The 22,291-nt window shown below is 31.2% G+C and overlaps 2 protein-coding genes and 2 long non-coding RNA genes across 4 annotated transcripts; 2 read left to right on the forward strand and 2 right to left on the reverse strand.

Moving 5' to 3' along the window:
* Positions 1 to 6,232: 6,232 nt before the first annotated feature.
* Positions 6,233 to 6,982, reverse strand: LOC111682575. Its single transcript, XM_046952456.1, has 4 exons — positions 6,967 to 6,982; positions 6,682 to 6,869; positions 6,449 to 6,622; positions 6,233 to 6,382 (listed from the first exon to the last, which is right to left on the reverse strand). Exons 1-4 carry the CDS (start codon positions 6,980 to 6,982, stop codon positions 6,233 to 6,235), a joined length of 528 nt encoding a protein of 175 aa, XP_046808412.1.
* A 7,912-nt stretch (positions 6,983 to 14,894) lies between these two features.
* Positions 14,895 to 15,336, forward strand: LOC124420393. The gene is made up of 2 exons (XR_006941171.1): positions 14,895 to 15,103; positions 15,164 to 15,336. It is a non-coding gene; the product is annotated as an uncharacterized LOC124420393 (long non-coding RNA).
* Positions 15,337 to 18,364: 3,028 nt separating this feature from the next.
* On the forward strand, positions 18,365 to 19,270 carry LOC111682576 (glycine-rich cell wall structural protein-like). Its single transcript, XM_023444546.2, has 2 exons — positions 18,365 to 18,865; positions 18,978 to 19,270. Exons 1-2 carry the CDS (start codon positions 18,479 to 18,481, stop codon positions 19,047 to 19,049), a joined length of 459 nt encoding a protein of 152 aa, XP_023300314.2. The 5' UTR covers positions 18,365 to 18,478; the 3' UTR covers positions 19,050 to 19,270.
* Positions 19,271 to 19,552: 282 nt separating this feature from the next.
* LOC124420345 lies at positions 19,553 to 20,529 on the reverse strand. The gene is made up of 3 exons (XR_006941134.1): positions 20,438 to 20,529; positions 20,112 to 20,365; positions 19,553 to 19,973 (listed from the first exon to the last, which is right to left on the reverse strand). It is a non-coding gene; the product is annotated as an uncharacterized LOC124420345 (long non-coding RNA).
* Between the last annotated feature and the right edge of the window lie 1,762 nt (positions 20,530 to 22,291).

Genomic DNA, 22,291 nt, shown 5'->3' on the forward strand with positions numbered 1-22,291 from the left:
GTTAAATTTATTATTTATTTAAAACTTAAATCTGAATCACAATGATTTTTCTCGAGGTTTAAACATGTTATAAATAACAATAACAAAATATAAAGTTATAGCTGATTTAAAAAAATGCATAAAAACAACTAGAAGAATTATATATTCAACAATATTTTTCAATATTTTGAAACGGTTAAACGATCCGAAAGAAAAAACTATGAAAGTATATCAAATATTATTTGTAGTGGTTTGCATTGCTGTCAGTGTAATGGGCGAACCAACAAATGTAAGTTTTTTTATATTTTCTAAATTATTATTTCACTATTAATATTTACTCTTTAAGATTATAAGGCAAGACGTTCAGAATACCGGCGTTTTTCAGCAAGGTTGCGAAATTGATATCGGTGGGGTAGTTAGTAGAAAAAATTGTGAAAATTCTCCTCCGGGCAATGTAAGTTTAATTTTTTTTTAATTTTTTCAAATCATTATTTAAATATTCTTTAATCTTATAGTATAGAAGCCAGAATGTTCAAAATACCGGTGTCTTTAAGCAAGGTTAGATTTATTTTAGATACTAAATATGAAATGTAATCAGTTATCGGTTTAAAAGTTATACATATGAAATAAAACTAGTCCACACTAAAAGAATTTATTTTTTTGAACTGTAAGGTGCCATAGGTTAAATTTTTGGTCCGATTGTCGTCAAACTTGATAGAGACATTTTGATTTAAAAACAAGTTAGAGTGCTATATTCGGCTGTGCCGAATCTTAGATACCCTCCACCAGCTACTTTTATGTTATTACTTTTCTAATTGATCAAATATTTGTAGAAATAAGTTTTCTCATGTCTTTAATGGAAAAAATCCCAAAAGTTAAATTTATTAAAATTCCAAGATTTATTGATCATTATAAATTTAGTAATTTGCATGTATGTATATGTGTGAAAGATTTAAAGATTTTCAAAATACAAATACATATATAATTATGTTCTACACAAAATTTTGTTCAACACAAATTGATAATGCTCCTTAAATACGGTTAAAGCGCTTTTAGGGGCAGGACCTAATATAGGAGAAATATAAGTATATATATATAAACTAATATTTTTAATTTGGTAATAAGTAATGTGCGTTTAAGAGATTTTCGTAAAAGGACTTTGTATAAGAGCTATGTCCAATTATGTATATAAAGACAAAGATTCAGAATTTTGTATCTATATCATTACTTGATACTAAATATTGTGAATCTAAGTGATTTTCTGGACCTAGTATGAGAGCTATGACTAAATATGGACCGATCGTAAAACAATTTTATAGTGAATTTATGTATACAAGAGCAATATTTTTGATAAATGTATGGATATCAATATTTGGTTATGAGTTATGTGCGTTTTTACTGATTTTCGGAAGGGAATTTTGTATGTGTGTTTTTCTAAGAGGGACCTTGTGTGGGAGCTATGATCAATTATGGACCGATCAGAAAAACATTTCATAATATTATTTCTCTGTATATGAGCAACACTTGTGCCAAACTTTATATGGATATTTTAATTTAGTAATGAGTTATGTGCGTTTTAGTTATTTTCGGGAGAAGACCTTGTATGGGAGCTATGACCAGTTATAGACCGATGGAAAAAAATTTCTTAGTAATGTCTTTTGTATTTGATCAATACTTGTACCAAATTGTATATGGATATCTTAATTAAGTAATGATTTGTACGTGTTTAAGTGTTTTTCGGAAGGGGAACTAATATGGGAGCTATGACCAATTATGGACCGATCGGAAAAAGATTTCGTGGTAGTATTTCTTTATGTGAGAACAATGCCTGCAACAAATTTTATATGGATATCTTAATTTACTAATGAATTATGTGCGTTTAGGTGATTTTCGGGAGGGGACCTTGTATGAGAGCTATGACCAAATATGGACCGATCCAAAAAATCTTTCATTGTAATATTTCTGTATATAAAAGCAATACTAGTACCAAATTTTATATCGATATCTTGATTTACTAATGAGTTATGCGGGTTTAACTGATTTTCGGGAGGGGACCCTGTATGGGAGCTATGACCAATTATGGACCGATCCAAATAAACTTTCATGGTTATATTTCTGTTTATAAGAGCAATACTTGTACCAAATTTTATATGGATACCTTAATTAAGAAATGAGTTATGTGCGTTTTAGTTATTTTCGGGAGGAGACCTTGTATGGGAGCTATGACCAATTATGGACCGATCCAAAAAAAGCTTTCATTGTAATATTCCTGTATATAAGATAAATATTTGGACCAAACTTTATAGCGATATCTTAATTTGGTAATGAGTAATGCGGGTTTAACTGATTTTCGGGAGGGGACCTTGTATGGGAGCTATGACCAATTATGGACCGATCCAAAAAAGCTTTCATTGTAATATTTCTGTATATAAGAGCAATACTTGTACCAAATTTTATATCGATATCTTAATTTAGTAATGAGTTATGCGTGTTTTAGTGAGTTTCGGAAGGGGACCTTGTATGGGAGCTATGACCAAATATGGACCGATCCAAAAAATCTTTCATTGTAATATTTCTGTATATAAAAGCAATACTTGTACCAAATTTTATATCGATATCTTGATTTACTAATGAGTTATGCGGGTTTAACTGATTTTCGGGAGGGGACCTTGTATGGGAGCTATGACCAATTATGGACCGATCCAAGAAAGCTTTCATTGTAATATTTCTGTATATAAGAGCAATACTTGTACCAAATTTTATATCGATATCTTAATTTAATAATGAGTTATGCTCGTTTAAGTGATTTTCGGGAGGGGACCTTGTATGGGAGCTATGACCAATTATGGACCCATTCAAAAAAATATCTTTGTATAAATTCTATTGTCATAAAATTTTAATTTCTAAAATTTTGTGAAGATATCGACATTACGACGAAAGTTATTAACAAAAAACCAAATTTCCGGGAATTTGTACTTTTGTATGGGAGGTATATGAAATTGTGGACCGATTCTAGCGATTTTACGCAGAGATAAAGCTCTTTTGTGGAAACGAATGTATGCCGATTTTTATGGAATTATCTTGGATAGTTTTCGAGGAAATTACATCAGAATGTGTAAAAAATGCCTATTTTTTCGAGGTTGTTTCAAATTTTGATTCATAACTTTTCCCGATGTGAACCGATTTTGCCCACTTTCAATACCAAACAACTTAGGAAAACGAAGAACATTTAGGGTGAATTTGGTTAACTTCTATTGCTTCGTTTTATCGTGAGCATGTTTTACACAGACAGACGGACAGACGGACATAGCTAGATCGACTCAGAATTTGATAAGGACCCAGAATATATATACTTTGTTGGGTCTTAGATGAATATTTCTTGGTGTTACACACGGAATGACAAAGTTATATATACCCTCTATCACCACTGATGGTGGTGGAGGGTATAAAAAATTGTTCACATATTAAATTTTTTAAGTCAGTTATGAACATTGTTGATCTATGATCGATATCTTATCATACTAAGATTCTTACTGCTTTTAGGAAAACCTTTTGGTCGTTCGTTGCAAGGATAATGCTTGTTCTTTAAATCCGACTCTTTTCAATTGTAACTTAACATTCACTGACCCGGTTGATAAAGCTAAACTGTACCAAATATAATCTTTCTAAAGCGTGCCGTTAAAAGGCTTTTAGAGAATCTCTGCATTAATAGGTCTGTTAGATTGTACATTACCTAATCCATGATTTCCTATGTATTTAAAAAGGCAGAGGGCTAGTAAACCAGATTAATATCGATCAATATCAAGTTGTTCTGTAATTTCCAATGTTTTGGGAGGTATGATCAACGTTTACCTTGTAAAATATTAAGAGCCCAACAATTTACTTAACAAACGCCAAATGCTTTAGGAAAAGTCGCTCTACGTTAGATAGCCATATATTCGGAAAAATAATATAATTCCATTTACCCCTTTGGCGAAAAGAATGTGGTCATTCTTTCCTCCACCTTATCTCTTCAACGTACACGTAATTCTGGTGTCCCAAGATTTTTTTTAATAATTTTTTCCATTTAGAGCGCTATTTTGAGTTCACAACTAAAGTAAAAGGGTATTTCCAAAGAAAATAACGAAATTTTTTTAGAATTTGATGTTGCTACTTTTTAAAAGGATCTTATCCTTAATATCCTTCGAAAACACTTTTTTCATTTTCAATAAAAATTATCAATTTACGTCAGAATAAAGTGTGTGGTGAAGACATATCTATTAAAAATCCAACGGCTTAGTTTTGTGCGTGAAAGAATTATATCATATTTTTATAAACCATTCTCTATTGACCAAAAATGTGGCACACCATGGTGAATCAGAAATTCTCGATTTTTCTGGACATGAAAATACTAATAGAAACATTTAATGCTTAATAAAGCATCAAAAGTCTCAGTCCATCCGATTTCCTTGCATTTGAATCATCGAAACATGGAACTAAAAAAATATTTTTTATAAAAATCGAAAAAAAAATTAATATTATCAAGCAGTTGTCTATAATTTACTGATTAACTGCCTTATTCATAACAATTTACCAAAGTTTATAGAATAAATTTTGTATGAAAATTTGATTTATAAACCATTGATAAAGTTTAATGAAAGTTTTTTTTCCTGCAATTTTTTCGGAAGATTTATTACTAAACCGATTATGTTGATGTCTAAAAGAATTGTTGAAGATTTGTGTCCCGAAAATATGTGGGGACTTCAGAAAGTTGATTTCAATAAACATACAGACATAGAGTTAAAGGGGGACCATGCACCACTTTTTTTAAGCGTTCTCAAATTAAAACCGTAAGACATATTTTAAATTGTTTTCTTGCTCAGGATACTAAGAAATGTTGACTTTAGACTTTTCCATTTTAATATTTCGTATGACATCATAATGTACGTATTTTTAAACTTTTTCGCACTGAGCAAAAACGGCGATACCGGCCCTTTGAAAAACAATTAATCACGTCTGCTTCTCATCATATGTAAAGTTAACCTGTAGAACTTTTGGGGATGAAATATAATCGATAAACGAAAATAAAATTTGATACTTGAATAAAATCGATTACTCGGTTAAGTTATTCGGAATTAGCCGATTGAATGATCTCACTTCTACCCTACATTCATAGCTTAATCGTTTTCACTATCTATAAGGACTCTGAATATCATTGGAACTATGAAACTTGAAAAGAAGTATAACAGTATTTTTTAAAGAACAACAGTCAATATGTTAAAAATATGGGTTTTTTAAAAAATTAACAGTTGATTTGTTTTTTAACTTTATGCCGGGTGTAGGGGTAACTATGGTCCTATCCTTATAAATGTCGGTAGACGAATTTACGTCTACTTCAAAGTTATTTTTGTAGAATTTAATCGTGTTATTAATGTTTATAAGTGAATTTTGAACTTCAAGGCATTTTCTGAAGGGGAGTTAATATGGGGGTCAAATGAGGCCCGATCATTACAAAAATTGATTTTAAAGCAAAATTCTTTTGTTGAATTAATAGAACATTTAACTTAAATGTGAGCGCAAAGGCTCACAAAGGGGGGTACAGTTATATGGAGACTAGGCGAACCGATTTTAACAATTTTCAATAGCGTTCGTCCTTAGACCAAAAGAAGAGTATGTTCTAAATTTTTATCAAATTATCTTGACCAAATTAATTGTGACCTGTAGCGTGCGCACAAGGTTTTTATGGATATACAGACAGACAGACATTAAATCGACTCAGAAAGTGATTCTGAGTCGATTGGTATTCTTTAAGGAGGATGTAGAACCAATATCTTTGGGTGTTGCAAACATCAGCACAAACGCATAATACCCCACTATAGTGGTGTAGGGTATAAATAGGAAACAAATATAAATATTATCGATGTGTTTTCTATATTTTCCGGATGGAGTCCCCACGATATCTGGTGATTTTAGAAAGTTAATTTGAAGAACATACAGAATTTGACAAACATACAGACAGACTGTCTTATACAGTAAATAATCCTGAACATCATCAATTTGGTTTCCGTTATCCGAAGAAACTTTGATAACCAGAAGATCTATTTCTATAATCTATTTCATTCCAAATCAAATTCTAAAAATAAGTACATTGTGGGATCACTTCGATAATAAAGGTTTAAATTATGTATTTGAATCATGTATTTTAGTTTTTAGAAAACCGTAAATACAACTTTATAAAAACATTAAAGATATTTCTTAAATTCAGATCTACATATTATTCCTTAATACTTAAGTACGAGCGAATTTCAGCCTTGTAATGATTGTAGGCGGCTACCCTAAGAATCACTAAATAGTCACCAGTTGGAAATGGAACCATTTTAAGCATGCCACTATCCAAGACTAGATTATTTACAATTATATCGTGCTTAAATAGATATATATACGATATTAATATAGTAAAAGTAATAAAATAAGATTTCTTTAAAATTACATTATAGGGACAGGTATGATTGATATTCGAAGCGGGCTTAATGATGGAGTAGACAATCTTCCAGAAAGGTAAATGATTGGGATTTTTCAAAAATTTGCAAAAATTAACGGTATTATTATAAAGAAATGGACGATAAATTTGTGTGGAACCTTTAATAAAAAATCCGGCATTAACCTGAAAAATGACAAAGATTATTAGAAAATAGACTACAAACAATCAAAATACAAACTTACCGAAACATTAGGTACTGGCACCTGATGCAGACGCACATGAAGATTCAAAGCAACTTTATCGCGTGCTAATGCCTTCAAATAACATTTTGGAATATCAGCAAATGGTTTGTCAAATGCAAAACATTCGAATTTAGTAAATTTCACTGTCAGTGAGTGTGTTAATGGTTGTGTTTTTAATAATATAACAACTAACAAAATAATTTTAAATTTAAATTGATTCATAATAAGTTTGTGCGCAGCAAAAATAAATTTTATAAAAATTTCAAATTAATTTGTTGTCTATACTTGTGTTACTGTACATTAGGATTTTTATTATTTTAGTTTTTATATGAAGTTATTTATTAATGAGTTAAAGTTTTTAACATTTATTGAAATACGTACATTCACAGTTGATCGATTCTAAACTACAGGGTGGTCTGATAAGTCGTTTATTTTTAAAAAAAATTAATTAAAATTAACAAGTAGGAAAGTATAGTCGGGCATGGCCGACCATATAATACCCTACACCATGAGTATATTTTTAAAATTTTTCCTTTTTATAAAATTTTTATTTTTTATAAAGAAACTTTTATGTTGAATATTACCATAATTTCAAAATATTTAAGCAATTTATTGATAAATAACTAAAATTTCTAAATGAGGTTTTATATAGGTCAAATATGGGCCGATCATCGGTAAATTTGGGAAAAGGATATATTTCTAAATAACGGTTAGTTTTGTTGAATTTCATTGCGATACAAATGGTTACAAGTAAATTTTAGACGTTTAAGTCATTTTTTGAAGGGGGGTTTGTATGGGGGCTAGGGTCAAATAAGGGCCGATCCTTACGAAAATCTGCAGTGTCATTTATACTTATATAAAACTTATTTGTGCCAATTTTTAGAGAGGTAGCAGAATATTTGACGTAATTATGGCATAAAAAGTTCAAATCGGGAGGTACGGTTGTATGGGGGCTAGGTGAAATAATGGACCGATTTCAACCATTTTCAATGTCTTAATCGACTCAAAAAATGATTCTGAATCGATCGGTATACTTTAAGGTGGGTATTGGACCAATATTTTTGTATGTTACAAACATCAGCACAAACGTATAATACCCTCCCCACTAAAGTGGTGTAGGGTATAAAAACTGAATTAAAACTATGGGTTTCAATGAGTAATGAAACGGTGGGCATAATCACCAAGTTCCTATGACTCTGATGCACAGTGGTACCAAAGACAAATTTAGCACGAAAAAAGTCATAACTCTTAATTAAAAGCAGTTAGATACAAATTTGTATGATGAGATCTTATGCCAAAAATAGGCGGATTTTATTGGGTGGGCGTGGCACTTTTCATACCAGACTAAATTACATAAGGGCTGCTTTGATTTATGTATTTAAATATTTTCACTAAGAGCACAACATACTAATCAAAGTTATTAAAACAAGTAAGAAAGTATAGTCAGGCATGGTCGATCATATGATACCCTACACCAGGGAGTATGTTGATTACTTTTTATAATCAAAGATTATGTTTACAGTTTACGTATTTGGGTCAAATGCCATTGGCAATTAGTCACAGGTTACTTTTTATGGATAAAATATCAGTCATACATTACGTAACATTTTACAGTTAATGCTTAATTATAAGATCTAAAGCTATATTTAGTTGTATGGGAGTTAAGAGAAATAATGAATTAAATTCAATATTGCGAAAATTTTAAAAGTATTAAATTTTTACATGGAAATGCCCATATTCATAATTGTTTGTACTAATTACACTTAATTTGTTTTTTAATTTGCTTAGTCGTTTTGTTTTAAGCATTATTGAACATCTATATTGATGTTTGTTACATTTTTTTTAATAAATAGCTTTGTTGTGCTTCATGGAAAATGAAGCACAACAAAAAACAATTAAAAATGTATATTCGGCATGGTCGACCCTATGTAAAATATGTTAATTATTATAAGTAATTGTTGTTTATTACCATATTTTCGAAACTCTTGTGAAACTCTTTATGTGGCTGATGGTAAATATGTGCTATTCTCTAAATTTTTGGTAGAGAAATTTACAAGTACATTATAATTATTTATGTATAATTTGATTCTGATATTATAGTTTATAAGTGAATTTTAACCTTCAAGTTATTTTCGGAAGGGCGTACGTGATGGTAGTGTCAAATGTCCGGTTATCGGCAATATAATTTAGACTTGATAAAAGCTTAGTTTTGCTGACATTCAAAAGACATATTCGGTGGTAGGTTGTATAGGGTTTAGGGGAAATAATGGAATGATTTTCACTAGGCTTCGTCAATGGACAAAAGGAAGAGTATGTGGCAATATTTACATCCATATGTATATAGCTAAATAAACTCTTGGTTCGTCCAATACCTATTTAAAATTTTTATAGTTTAAGATCCGGTGTAAAATAACGAGTAGATTTTAAGCAAAATGTATTAGGACCATTCTTTGGCCAAAGCTTAGATACGATCTACAGTTACAAGGCAAACAAGAAAGGACCAATGTATATAATTGAAATTTAGACATAGTATATGTATGTAAGTTATTTTTTTAAACGGTGTACTGATACATTCAGGGTTAACTAATCATTTCAAAAATTTTAAGCTTATATAACACAGAATCAAAGCACTGTTCGGGTGATCTGGTTGTGGGGAGTCTTTCTTAGGTAATGGGCTTATCTCAAATGAAATTGCATCCTATACTTTACAGGGACAAGACAGACAAATGATTCTAATGATTAGCTTTAATTGTCCAATTCACAATCGATGTCGTATCGTTGTAGCGTTGTATGTTATAAAAATTTTTAAATAATAAAAACAAGAAAGAAGTTATAGTCGGGCGAGGCCGAAAATATAATACCCTACATCTGTATACGAATAAAATGTGATTTAGTTTTCATAATAAAGCATTTAAGTTGAATTGTACCTTGCCTCAGATATAAGTACTTAAGCCATTTATTGTTAAATAAAACTGTGGATATTTAAGTAAAATTTTTATGAGGGCTTTTTACAGGGGCTAGGATCAAATGAGGTCCTATATTTATAAAGTTCATTCGGGGTACAAGGCTAGTATAGAACTTGGATTTGCAGCTTTTTGTCGAGATACGAGTATATTAAACATAATTATGGCGGGTTCAGTTGTATGGGGCCTAGGTGAAATAATGGACCGAGGTTAACTATTTTCAATACACTTTGTCTACAGTACCATAAAATATCATGTGCCAAATTTCGTTGAATTATCTCAAAAATTGCAACCTGTAGTTTGATTACAAGGTTTACAGGCTCTATTTGAGGGTACAGTTGTATGGGGGCTAGTATAATAGAAGATCATGTGCTAAATTTCATTGAAATATCTCCAAAATTGCGACCTATAGTTTGATTACAATGTTTACAAGTCTTATTCGGGGGTACGGTTGTATGGCGGCCAGGTGAAATAAAGGACCGATCTTAACCATTTTCAATAGACTTCGTCCCTGGGGCAATAAAATATCATATACCGAATTTCATTGAATTATCTTCAAAATTGCGACCTGTAGTTTGATTACAATGTCGACATAGCTAAATCGACTCAGAAAACGATTCTAAGCCGATTGATATACTTTAAGGTAGGTATAGGACCAATATTATTGTGTGTTACAGACATCAGCACAAACCCAATATATCCTCCCCACTGAAGTGGCGTAGGGTATACAAATTACGACATAGTACGATACAACCGTACAACACTGATTGTGAATTGGCCAAATATGTTAATGCGTTAGAAACATCAGCACAAACACAAGCTATGGTGGTAGTATAATAATAATCCAATATGTAAACAAAATATACAGTTGTGAACAAAATAATAGAAACAGAAAGAATATTAAACGGAAACTGGTATTCTGGGAAACTATTTATTAGAAAATTGACAGTTATTAGCTCAAATGAAAGCTATTTAAGAAAACTATTTGGATTATATACTCATATAGTTAAACTGAAGTTTATTTTATTTGTGCTTGTGCAATGTATGTTTACAAAAGTATGTACAAAAAGTTATACAAAGTTCACTTGTACGTTTCACAACGTAATCACGTGATTCAATTATTTTTTGCAGCTAATGTTCGGGATATTAATCTCCAAATTATAACAGATATTTTGTTTCTACAGAAGTATTTTTTATTGCTTCTATTTTATCCACTACTGTATATTTAATGCAAATCTATTTACTTAAATAATTAAAATAACATTGTATTAATATGTATTAAAATAAAAAAGGCAATTTAAAATATAATTGCCATTAGTATAATAATTACTTTATAAAAAAAAACTAATTCATTAGCATGAAAACAAAATTGTTAAAATTATTTTTCCTAATTTGTTGTATTGTTACCAATGTAATCGGTGCTTCCGGAACTGTAAGTTTGTAATGTGTTAGTTTTTAATTCATACTTTTAATCCTAAAGTATTTCAGAATGCAATATATGGAAACGGCAATACCGGTAATATCCAAGCTAATGTGTATTTGAACTTGAATTTAAAATTATTTAATATGAAGAGGATTGATATAAAATTACCAGAAATAAGAATACCTAGTAAATGGAATTTATTTAAATTATTTAAATAAAAAGTTAATCTTAAATGAAATCTTAATCCGAATAAATCGAAATGCTTTACATGAATACATATTTAATTTAACGGTGAGACTTTGACAACAACGGAGTACTTTACCACAGAACCTTTTGTGCGTTACTCATACGCCGGTTTGCTCAAGGACTCATGAAATTTTTACTATTTACATTTACTATTACATTTCATTACATTTCATCGAAACTTTACCAACCTAGTACGTTTACCAAAGCTTTTAATGTAGAGCTTTTATTTAACGAAGCCAAAAACCTTGTGTTTTATTACAGTGTTGCCAAAGTTTTTAAAAATATTATTTATTCATACAGAAGAAAGACTTAAAACTAATAGAACCTTTATCACAATTTCTTCATTAGCATTTCAACTGATTATTTTAACACGGTATTGCCATTAAAGGCAAGTACTTACCACACTCGCTTACAAATCGCGAGTTAAAAGCAGTACTTGCAATTTCAGGATAAAATAAAGTCATTACTAGACTACTTCTAAGTAGTTAATTGTTAATAAAAATTATGTTGTTGAGTAGGTAGGGTAGAAGGAGAGGACCATACGGGACCATACGGGGACAAAAACGGTGATACACCCCCCCATCCATGGGGTAAATACGCCAAGGGTAGATTTGTCATTAGTAAAATAATATAAAAAATTATAAAAATAAAACATGTTTTACTGTTTTATACTTTAATTTATCACAAAAAGTACAATAAACAAGATATTTATTGTTTATTTCACATAACTTCACAAGCATTACATATATTTGGAGAATGTACCCCAGGGACAGTTTTGGGGTTTAGTTAGATTTTTCGGGCTTTCAAACTTGTAGGGGTGATAGATAATCGATAAATGAAAACGAAATTTGATAATAGGATAAAATCGATTATTCGGTTTTTAAGTTATTCGCATTGACAGATCTACCTCTATGGCGAATGACCCCACATCTACCCTACAACTCGTTACAAGGTTTTTGCTGGAGATTTATAACCTTTCAAGTTAATTACTGAGACTTACTCATTACAAAACAGAAAAAGAAATTTTCTGCACATTTTACTGCCAACGTTCTAACAACCGTGAGTAAATAGCATTAGGAACATAATTCTTCGATGGTGTGTCATAATGTCCATAGACCTTATGACACAGTTAATTGGGTCATAATTTCCATGGACATAATGACAATTCTAAATGTGTCACAATGTCCAAGAGCAATGCGACAGAAACTCCATTGAGTTTCAACGAAGCCGGTATTTGAAATTTTCTAACGTTTGAAACCACTGCGCACGGCCGAACGCCGGTTATCCAGGACATTTTTTAAAAGAAATCCAAAATACAACATACACCAAATTTAGGAGCATTCATTTAAGGATATGTGTGTCCACATCTTAAATTCTTAACAAACTTTCCAATACATTTCTGTTTTAAAAGTGTTACAACATCTATGGACATTGTGACATTTTAAAAAAGTGATGTAATGTCCAATGACATTATGACGCATATAAGGTCCTATTCAGAAAATTACTCAAACGCTCACGGTTTAAAAATGGAACAAAAATATTTGGTTTTTAAAATATATCTTAAATACTCACCATTAAACTTTTATTATAATTATTGGCTTTATGACACCATACAAAATACAAAACCTGTCGATTTAATAATAACAGATTTCTATAAAATTTAGTCATACGATAATACTTACGCATTTAGGCCTGCTTTAAATAAATATAAAAAAATCTTAGTCATATACTACAACAGTCAATTAATTTAATATTCTGCATCACCATTTATCGTAATAGAGGAGATATATAAGTTTGTCTTACCGCTTGTAACACCAAGAAATATTTATATGATACCTAAACAAGTAAGAGTGCTATATTGGGCTGTGCCGAATCTAATATACCCTTCACCTAGGTGTGTTAAAAAAAAAAAAAACACTACCAAAAAGTCTTCTTTTACATAACTTACTTCGCGCTCCACATGCTCAAGTTTCTAGATTCAATATTTTTAAAAACAAAAAAGTACCAAATAGTTCCCTTTTTCGGTTCTCACCTAATTCCAACCATACATACTTAACTTCATGTTTCTAGGTTCAAAAGTACCTATTATAGAACGAAAAAGTACCTAAACTCCCCTCTGATGTGTTCTCGTCTAATCCGGACTCTACGTACATAACATGTTTCAAAGTTCATTACTATAGAAAACTCAAAAAGTACTTTTTGAACAACGGAAAAGCACCAAAAAGTTCCCTTTTACAGATTCTCTTCTAATTCCCATTCCACACTTAATTTCATGTCCCTAGGTTGAAAAACGAAAAAGTTCCCTTTTATGGATTCTCATCTAATTCAGACTCTACATACTTAATTTCATATTTTTAGGTTCAATATTATAGAAAATTTAAAAAGTACCTTTTGAAAAACGAAAAAGTACCAAAAAGTTCTCTTTGTGGCTTCTTATTTAGATCAGGCTCCACATACTTAATTTAATGTTTCTAGCCAATAACAACACACTAGTGCTGCTCTCGCTCTGCTACTCATGCTCTGCAGCTCTCGCTCTGCCTTGTTTAGAAAACATGAGTACAATAACAAAATTTACAGTATGATTATGAAAATCCCAATTTTTGATGAAATTTTCAGAGGTTGTCTCGGATTTTTGTTATATCTCCGTTATTTATGGACCGATTTTGCTTATTTTAAATTGCGATCTTCCCGAAAGCATGTCCAACAGAATTATTGAAGATTCGGATCTCGCCGAACACACAGACGGATACACAGACAGACAGACACACAGACACAGCTTAATCAACTCCGCTACGTTTAAGGATCCATAATATATATATACTTTATGGGGTCGGAAAATTATATTATAGAAATTACAAACGGAATGACAAATTTGACTGTTGTAGTATATGACTATAACAACAGTCAATTAATGTAATATTCTCCATCACCATTAATAATGATGGAGGAGATATGTATATGAGATTGTTACTTATACCGTTTGTAACATCAAGAATAATATATGAAATATTATGCATTTTCAGACTGCCTGGAAAAAGTTTTGTCTGGTTCAATCAAGAATTGTTTGGTATGTATTTTGTTCAAAATACATAATAACACAAGCGAACGAAAAGACAGTATGGATGTATTTTAAGGTGCTTGGCAGAATCAGCTATAAATTTCTAATAATCAACCGTAATTATCTCAAAATATTTAGCACATATTCAGCAAAAACCTGGCAATGACCTGCACATACTCTCAACAACAAATTTTTCTATGACAAATACTTACCGTCTGCATAACTTAGAAACACTTTAGTAATATAGATATAGAAGTATTTTAGAAGTACTTCATTTTCGGCTTTGTCATTCTGTTTGCATATTATTTATTGGATCCAAGTGTGTCCCCCCTGATGACATTGCAAGAACGACCTGACTAACTAACTTAACCTATGTCAAATTTTTGCGCACCGATCGCTGGAGGGTATTTTAGATTCACCAAAGCCGGATATATCACTCAAACATGTTTTTAATAAAACATTCTATAATTATCATTTCCATATAAACTCCACCACAATATTATCATTATTCGTTTGCAGACGGGTTATTATTTTAAACGAATAACAAAAATAGCTTTATATTGAAACATATAAAACGCAATTACTTATATCCAATATAAAATAGTATTCTAATAGATTCTAAAGCAAAAGGACAAAATAACTGATCTTTTTTGCAAAACAAAAATGAAATTCCTGGAATTATTTTTCATTATTGGTTGCATTGTTGCCGGTGTAATGTCAGCTCCTGGGCATGTAAGTTTAAATGACTTTATCATAAACTTACATATTTCTTAATTATTAATTATTTTTCAGAATATTATAAGTGGCAATAATAACAATAATAATCACCAATCAAGTATGGATTTAGGTTTAGATTTAAAATTACCAAATGTATTATAAATATGTCTTTAGACTAAAATTAAACGATATTTTAAATTAATATAATAAACTTAACTTGAATATTAAATACTTATTTTTATATAAGAGCAGCAGCTCGTATTTACTGTACCGAACTAGCTACTTTGCTAAGTAGGCTAATTATAACACTTAGGGTTATACTTAGCCTTCAACTGCCCTTGCAACTAGATACTTTAACATGTGCTTGTCATAGATTACAGAGAGACAGTCAGAAATCTTGTCCAAAGGTGTCAATATACGAAAGTATTTAAAGAGAACACCTACCGTTTTGGACTTATTTCAAGAGGATACTTTTACAACAACAGGGTGAGCTTCTCCGATTACTCACCACATGTAAATGATTCTAAACTCTGAACATTGCAGTCCCGTTGAGTAAATTTCGTGATGTGAAAACTTTTTCTCATTTACAGTCACGAAGTTGGGATGACCTCTATTGATTCGGTAACATCTACTATAAATGTAATCGTTACACTAAAATACGTATTGGACGATTTATTCTTAATCACAGAAAATACACTGAGCAACATAACCTGGGAGGGAAGAAAAATTCAATGGTACAACATTTATATGATACCTTCAACATTCAACCCAGACACTTTTTATTTATTCTATATATTAATTGAGAAATACATTGGATAAACACTCACTCTAGCTATAAGGATAGGTGAGGCCCACATAACCCTACATCCGTCGCGTATACAATACTTAGTCCCACTTTCACGAATTATAGACTTCACCGTGCAAGGAAGAGAATATTCCCTTCATGCGAGCTTGAGTTTAGACCATAACCACCATATTCACCCTAAAGGGACATCTCCAATAATCGGGACAGGACGAAGTCTGTAAATTTACCCATGGGCTATCAGTACCTAGGGTATTCGATTATAATGCTCTCTTGTTAATAAGCCTCAAGGCAAATCAATCTAAGGTAAAGCCGAGAATACCCACCAAAAGTTTATAGTCATAATAAATTGGAGGTATACGTGGAACCTCTTCTACCCCGGATTTGCACTAACACTAAGCTACTAAAGATAATCATGGGAACTTGGGTATGGTAAAGCTCTTGCTTACAAAGTAAACACTTTAATTACAAAGAATGCATACGTGACAAAAGAGCGAATAGAAATGACTCTTTGTCAAACTGCTGTTTGAGTGTATAGTTTCGTTCTATCTCGACGAGTACAGTATTATTTGATCTTATTCAATTTATTTCTCCATCTTGTCTTGGAAAATTCGTGAAACATAGAGTACCAATTTAAGTATGAGTCGGGCACTTGTGAATCTGTTTTCATGAGCTCATCAGAGAAACAGTTGCTTTCAGTTTCCCTTGTCCCATACGAGTACAATGTTTGACTGTCTCGTCCGTTTTAAAGTTGTCCGACATTCCTGGTCTAGCCGTGATGTAGATATATATCTAGTCTAATTCTAGATAACTCAGAGTTATCCTCCAAAAATCTATGTAACAGATATCAGAGTCGGATGTCCTCTAATGTAAAACAGTGACATAGAATATGTTTAATTGATTCCTTATCTTGACAGCTTTCACAGTTACCATTGTGAGGTATTCTTATTGCATGGTTACCAAATTTTCGGTGTCTTGTGATGACAGCTAACATTTTGCAGACTTAGGATCGGTTGTGTTTCACAAGCTGATACATTCGCTTCTTTCGAGCTTAGACCATATCTTTTTCCTTTGAATACAAGAGAGTTCATTTCTCAATATTGCCTTGGAAAGTTCGTAAAACATAGATTACCAATTTAAGTATGAGTCGGGCATTAGTTGACCTATTTTAACGAGCTCATCTGTGATACAGTTGCTTTTAGTGTCCCCCTGTCCTAGTCCCCATACGATTACAATGTTTAAATGTCTCGTCTGTTTAAAGTTGTCAGACATTCCTGGACTAGTCATGATGTAGAGTATACTCATATCGGGACCTTTGATATCGTATGGTATCGAAGCCAGTATGCTGTTCTTTTTTGGTTGATATTTCAACTTGAATTGGACTATATTTATTGCCAATTCTAAATTCCATATTCTAGAATGAAGATGCCTCATCCTAATTAATTGGCATGTCGATTCAGGGACTATCTCGTATATGTAGTGATTGTTATATAAAAGAATTTCTAAACCATTCTTACAGAGGATTCAAAACATAATCTTGAGATAGTTATACATATATACAAGGATTGGGTATGTACATACATACATATTAATTAAGAATTGAACTACATGCTGACTAAACAAAACAAATGTACTTTATCCTCCAAAAATCTATGTAACAGATATCAGAGTCGGATGTCCTCTAATGTAAAACAGTGACAGCTTTCACAGTTACCATTGTGAGGTATTCTAAGTCTTATTGCATGGTTACCAAATTTTCGGTGTCTTGTGATGACAGCTAACATTTTGCAGACTTAGGATCGGTTGTGTTTCACAAGCTGATACATTCGCTTCCTTCGAGCTTAGACCTTCTCAATATTGCCTTGGAAAGTTCGTAAAACATAGATTACCAATTTAAGTATGAGTCGGGCATTAGTTGACCTATTTTAACGAGCTCATCTGTGATACAGTTGCTTTTAGTGTCCCCCTGTCCTAGTCCCTATACGATTACAATGTTTAAATGTCTCGTCTGTTTAAAGTTGTCAGACATTCCTGGACTAGTCATGATGTAGAGTATACTCATATCGGGACCTTTGATATCGTATGGTATCGAAGCCAGTATGCTGTTCTTTTTTGGTTGATATTTCAACTTGAATTGGACTATATTTATTGCCGATTCTAAATTCCATATTCTAGAATGAAGATGCCTCATCCTAATTAATTGGCATGTCGATTCAGGGACTATCTCGTATATGTAGTGATTGTTATATAAAAGAATTTCTAAACCATTCTTACAGAGGATTCAAAACATAATCTTGAGATAGTTATACATATATACAAGGATTGGGTATGTACATACATACATATTAATTAAGAATTGAACTACATGCTGACTAAACAAAACAAATGTACTTTACCGTACATATTGTCAATATTTTTAAGTCTGACCACAACTATACACTTCTTTACAACGTACAGTTATAAAAATTATGGACTCATATAGTTTTCTATATACAAAGTAATTGTGATTTTGATTATAAACACTTGACAATCCACAGTAGATATTTAAACTTTAAAAACACAACAGAATATTCTGTTTAAAATAAAAAATGAAATTGAAATTTTTGCTGATAATGTTGATAATCGTTTGCATTACGATTGCCGTACTGGGTTCACCAAAAGGTGGTGGTGGTAAAGGTGGAGGAGGTGGTGGTGGTAAAAGTGGAGGAGGTGGTAGTGGCGGTAAAAGTGGAGGAGGTGGTGGTGGCGGTAAAAGTGGAGGAGGTGGTGGCGGTAAAAGTGGAGGAGGTAGTGGTGGTAAAAGTGGAGGTGGTGGTGGTAAAAGTGGAGGTGGTGGTAAAAGTGGAGGTGCTGGTAAAGATGGAAGTTCAGGTGGTTCAAGTAAAGGTGGAAATACAGGTGGTTCAAGTAAAGGTGGAAGTTCAAGTGGTGCAAGTAAAGGTGGAAATGTTGGCGATGGAGGTAAAGGTGGAGGTGTAAGTTAGAACAATTTCTTAGTCATTGAATATAATTTGAATCAAATTTATTATATTTTCATACAAATTAGAAGTATTTTTTATACCGCCATTAACATTTATCTTATTTCAGAATTCCGTATCCGGCAGTAATAATCACGACAATCACCAGACAAATGTTAATGTCAACGTTGTAATTGGCTAAATTTAAATGATTAACATTTTTTTACATATGTATATGTTTATTAAATTATGAACAATTACACTGGTTAACGAAATGAAGATTTTTAAACAAATTTGACTTGAGTTTTAGAAGCTGAATCCGAATTTGATACAAGTTTCTCTTTATCACCTACAGTTTTCGGAATATGGTATTAAATATTTTGTTCATATATTAGTAATAATAAAGCAATGTTGAAGTACTTACTATTGTGGCAAATAGCTAATTATTTTTGTTCGACGGGTTTTAAAAAATAACTGATTACAAATGTGCTTACCCGTCATTCTGGGGCTTTAACCTGCCACTACTGTTATTTTTTGTATTAAGAAGTTTTAATACTCACTGCTCCATTAACAAGTTAATTTATAATACTTTTTGGAATAGTTTTTGTTTATTTCGAGTAGTAATTTCATATATTACTTGGTAATGAGTGTTCATTATTATTCACATTATATCATTTAGTTGAATATGTTATTACTGGTTAAGAACAAAATAGTTTGGATTTGTTATATCCCAATTGTCTAGGGCGTTCATGTGGTTCGAGACCTACTTGATATGGCTTTGTTTTTTTCAAAATGACAACATATTGATAGAGCACTAAGTAAGCGGCTGGAGTGAAAAACATAGAAAACAAGTGAATGTCTTTATTCAAATCCCGGCTGAGAAGAATTTTTATTTTTTTTTTTTTTTTGCTTTTTACATACAAACATATTTGTAAGTTTATTTGTAACAAGTTAATTTGCATTGTTTTTATAATCAAATTGGTATCCATTTATTAATTTGTTTCAGGTAGGCACATATTATTTGAACGTCGTCGACCAAAAATAATTAGTTATTCACACCAAGAGTAATTAGTTTCCACATGATTCCAATATTAGTTTCTAGCTTACCAGGTAATGAAAGTTTATGCTGGGATATAACAATACATTGAAAAAATAAACTGAATTTATTTGTAAATTTCACTTTTATTTTACAGATATCATTTTTTCCATTTCCATTTTTTCTATGAACCTATTTTTTAATTGTTTTAAAATCTGTTTTACTCACTGAGGTATCATCCTTTGAAACTGACGGACAATTAAAATATGTTGTTACTGAGATATCATCCGTTGATGTTGACAGATGATATTTCTGTCGGAAAGATATCGATAAGTCGAATCAGAAAGTAAATTTGAGTTTATTGGAACATCGTCAGGTAGGTGCAGATTCCTAATAATACCTCTCCGCACTATAGTAGTTCAGGTTGCCTAAACTATGAATATATTTAAAACCATAAGATTTTAAGGTTAACGTAAAAATATCTCGAAGAAGAAAAGAGATGTAATAAAATATATGTAAGATTCAGCGCTGTTTTTTTATTTATAAACGTCTACCTTGGTCTCAGGGTTTACACGTTTTAAAATTTTATCAACAGACTGATGTGGGAGCAATATTGTCCTCCTACATTACCCATTTTCAATACTTCATGAACAGACTTACATCAGACAATATTTCGATGACAAATAAATGAAATCCCCTTATATTTGATGTCGGATATAAAAGCAAAAGTACTTTACACCATTTTGAAAATATGTATTTTTAGGACTGACCGCAATTATGTATTTCTAGATACCGCACAATACTATACATACGTATGTATGCAGCTACCAAAAGTATTGAAAGTATGATACTTTGGAACCATTTATTCATCATACTTGGAATACAACAGAATATCAATCTGTATAAAATAACAACTTTTTAATAATGAAATTGTTGCAGCTAATCTTGATTGTCGCTCTTATAATGTTTGGTGCATTGGGAGCACCAAAAAGAGGCGGTAAAAGTGGAATTAAATTTGGAAGTGTAAGTTTAAAACCAAAGTTTTTTGTCATTACATTATAATTCGAAAGAATTACTTATTAATTTTCTTTTACAGAACTCAATGCACGGCAATAATAATCATCACAATAAACAGATTAATGTTAATATACATTTTAACATTGGCTGAAATCAGATATTTGTTTCGAAATGTAAATAAAATATTTAATTATTAAACTTAAAATAAAACTAATTGTTATACCCTCCACCACCATCAGTGGTGTATATAAGTTTGTCATTCCATATGCAATACCAAGAAATATAAATCTGAGAGCTACAAAGTACATATGTTCCGAGTTCAACAATCCGTATGGCATAAAAACTTCAGAACACAACAGACTACCACGAAAAAATTACGTTTTTTTTTCTAACTTTTGAGAAAAATATCGTTAAATATCGTGAATATATATCATAGTTCAAAGTAGATCTGTAACGGTCCATAATTGGTCATAGCTCCCATAGAAGGTCCACTTCCAAAAATCCCTAAAAAGAAAATATTGTATTGGATAATACTGTTATCTGTAAAAAAATAGAGTAATAGATTCAATCGAAATTTTTCCCCGATCGACCTAGAATTGGTCACAGCTTCCATTTAAGGTTCACTTCGGAAAATCACTTAAAATCAATGATTCATAAATATGAATGTATTTTGTGTATAAAGAAATCACTTAAGAAAATGTCTTCCGGATTGACCTGTAATTTGTCGTATCTCCCATATAAGGTCAAATTCCATAAATATTTTAAATGCACAATTTCATTGACAATCTTTAAAAAAGTATCGATATCGGAGTAAAATTCAACAGGAATATACTTTGTAAATATATAAACGTTTCTCCGAAATGTTTTGAAATCGGCAACATCGTCCTATAATAGGTCATTGCACACGTACAAATCAAATGGTTTTAAAGAAAATTGTAACTAACTAGTTAGTTACAAAGTTAGTTAACTAACTAACTAACTAACTAACTAACTAACTAACTAACTAGCTAACTAGCTAACTAACAAACTAACTAACTAACTAACTAACTAACTAACTAACTAACTAACTAACTAACTAACTAACTAACTAACTAACTAACTAACTAACTAACTAACTAACTAACTAACTAACTAACTAACTAACTAACTAACTAACTAACTAACTAACTAACTAACTAACTAACTAACCAACCAACCAACTAACTAACTAACTAACTAACTAACTAACTAACTAACTAATTAACTAACTAACTAACTAACTAACTAACTAACTAACTAACTAACTAGATATCTATCTATCTATCTATCTATCTATCTATCTATCTATCTATCTATCTATCTATCTATCTATCTATCTATCTATCTATCTATCTATCTATCTATCTATCTAT

The sequence above is a fragment of the Lucilia cuprina genome, chromosome 5, assembly GCF_022045245.1.
Source record: "Lucilia cuprina isolate Lc7/37 chromosome 5, ASM2204524v1, whole genome shotgun sequence".
Taxonomy (NCBI): Eukaryota; Metazoa; Arthropoda; class Insecta; order Diptera; family Calliphoridae; genus Lucilia; species Lucilia cuprina.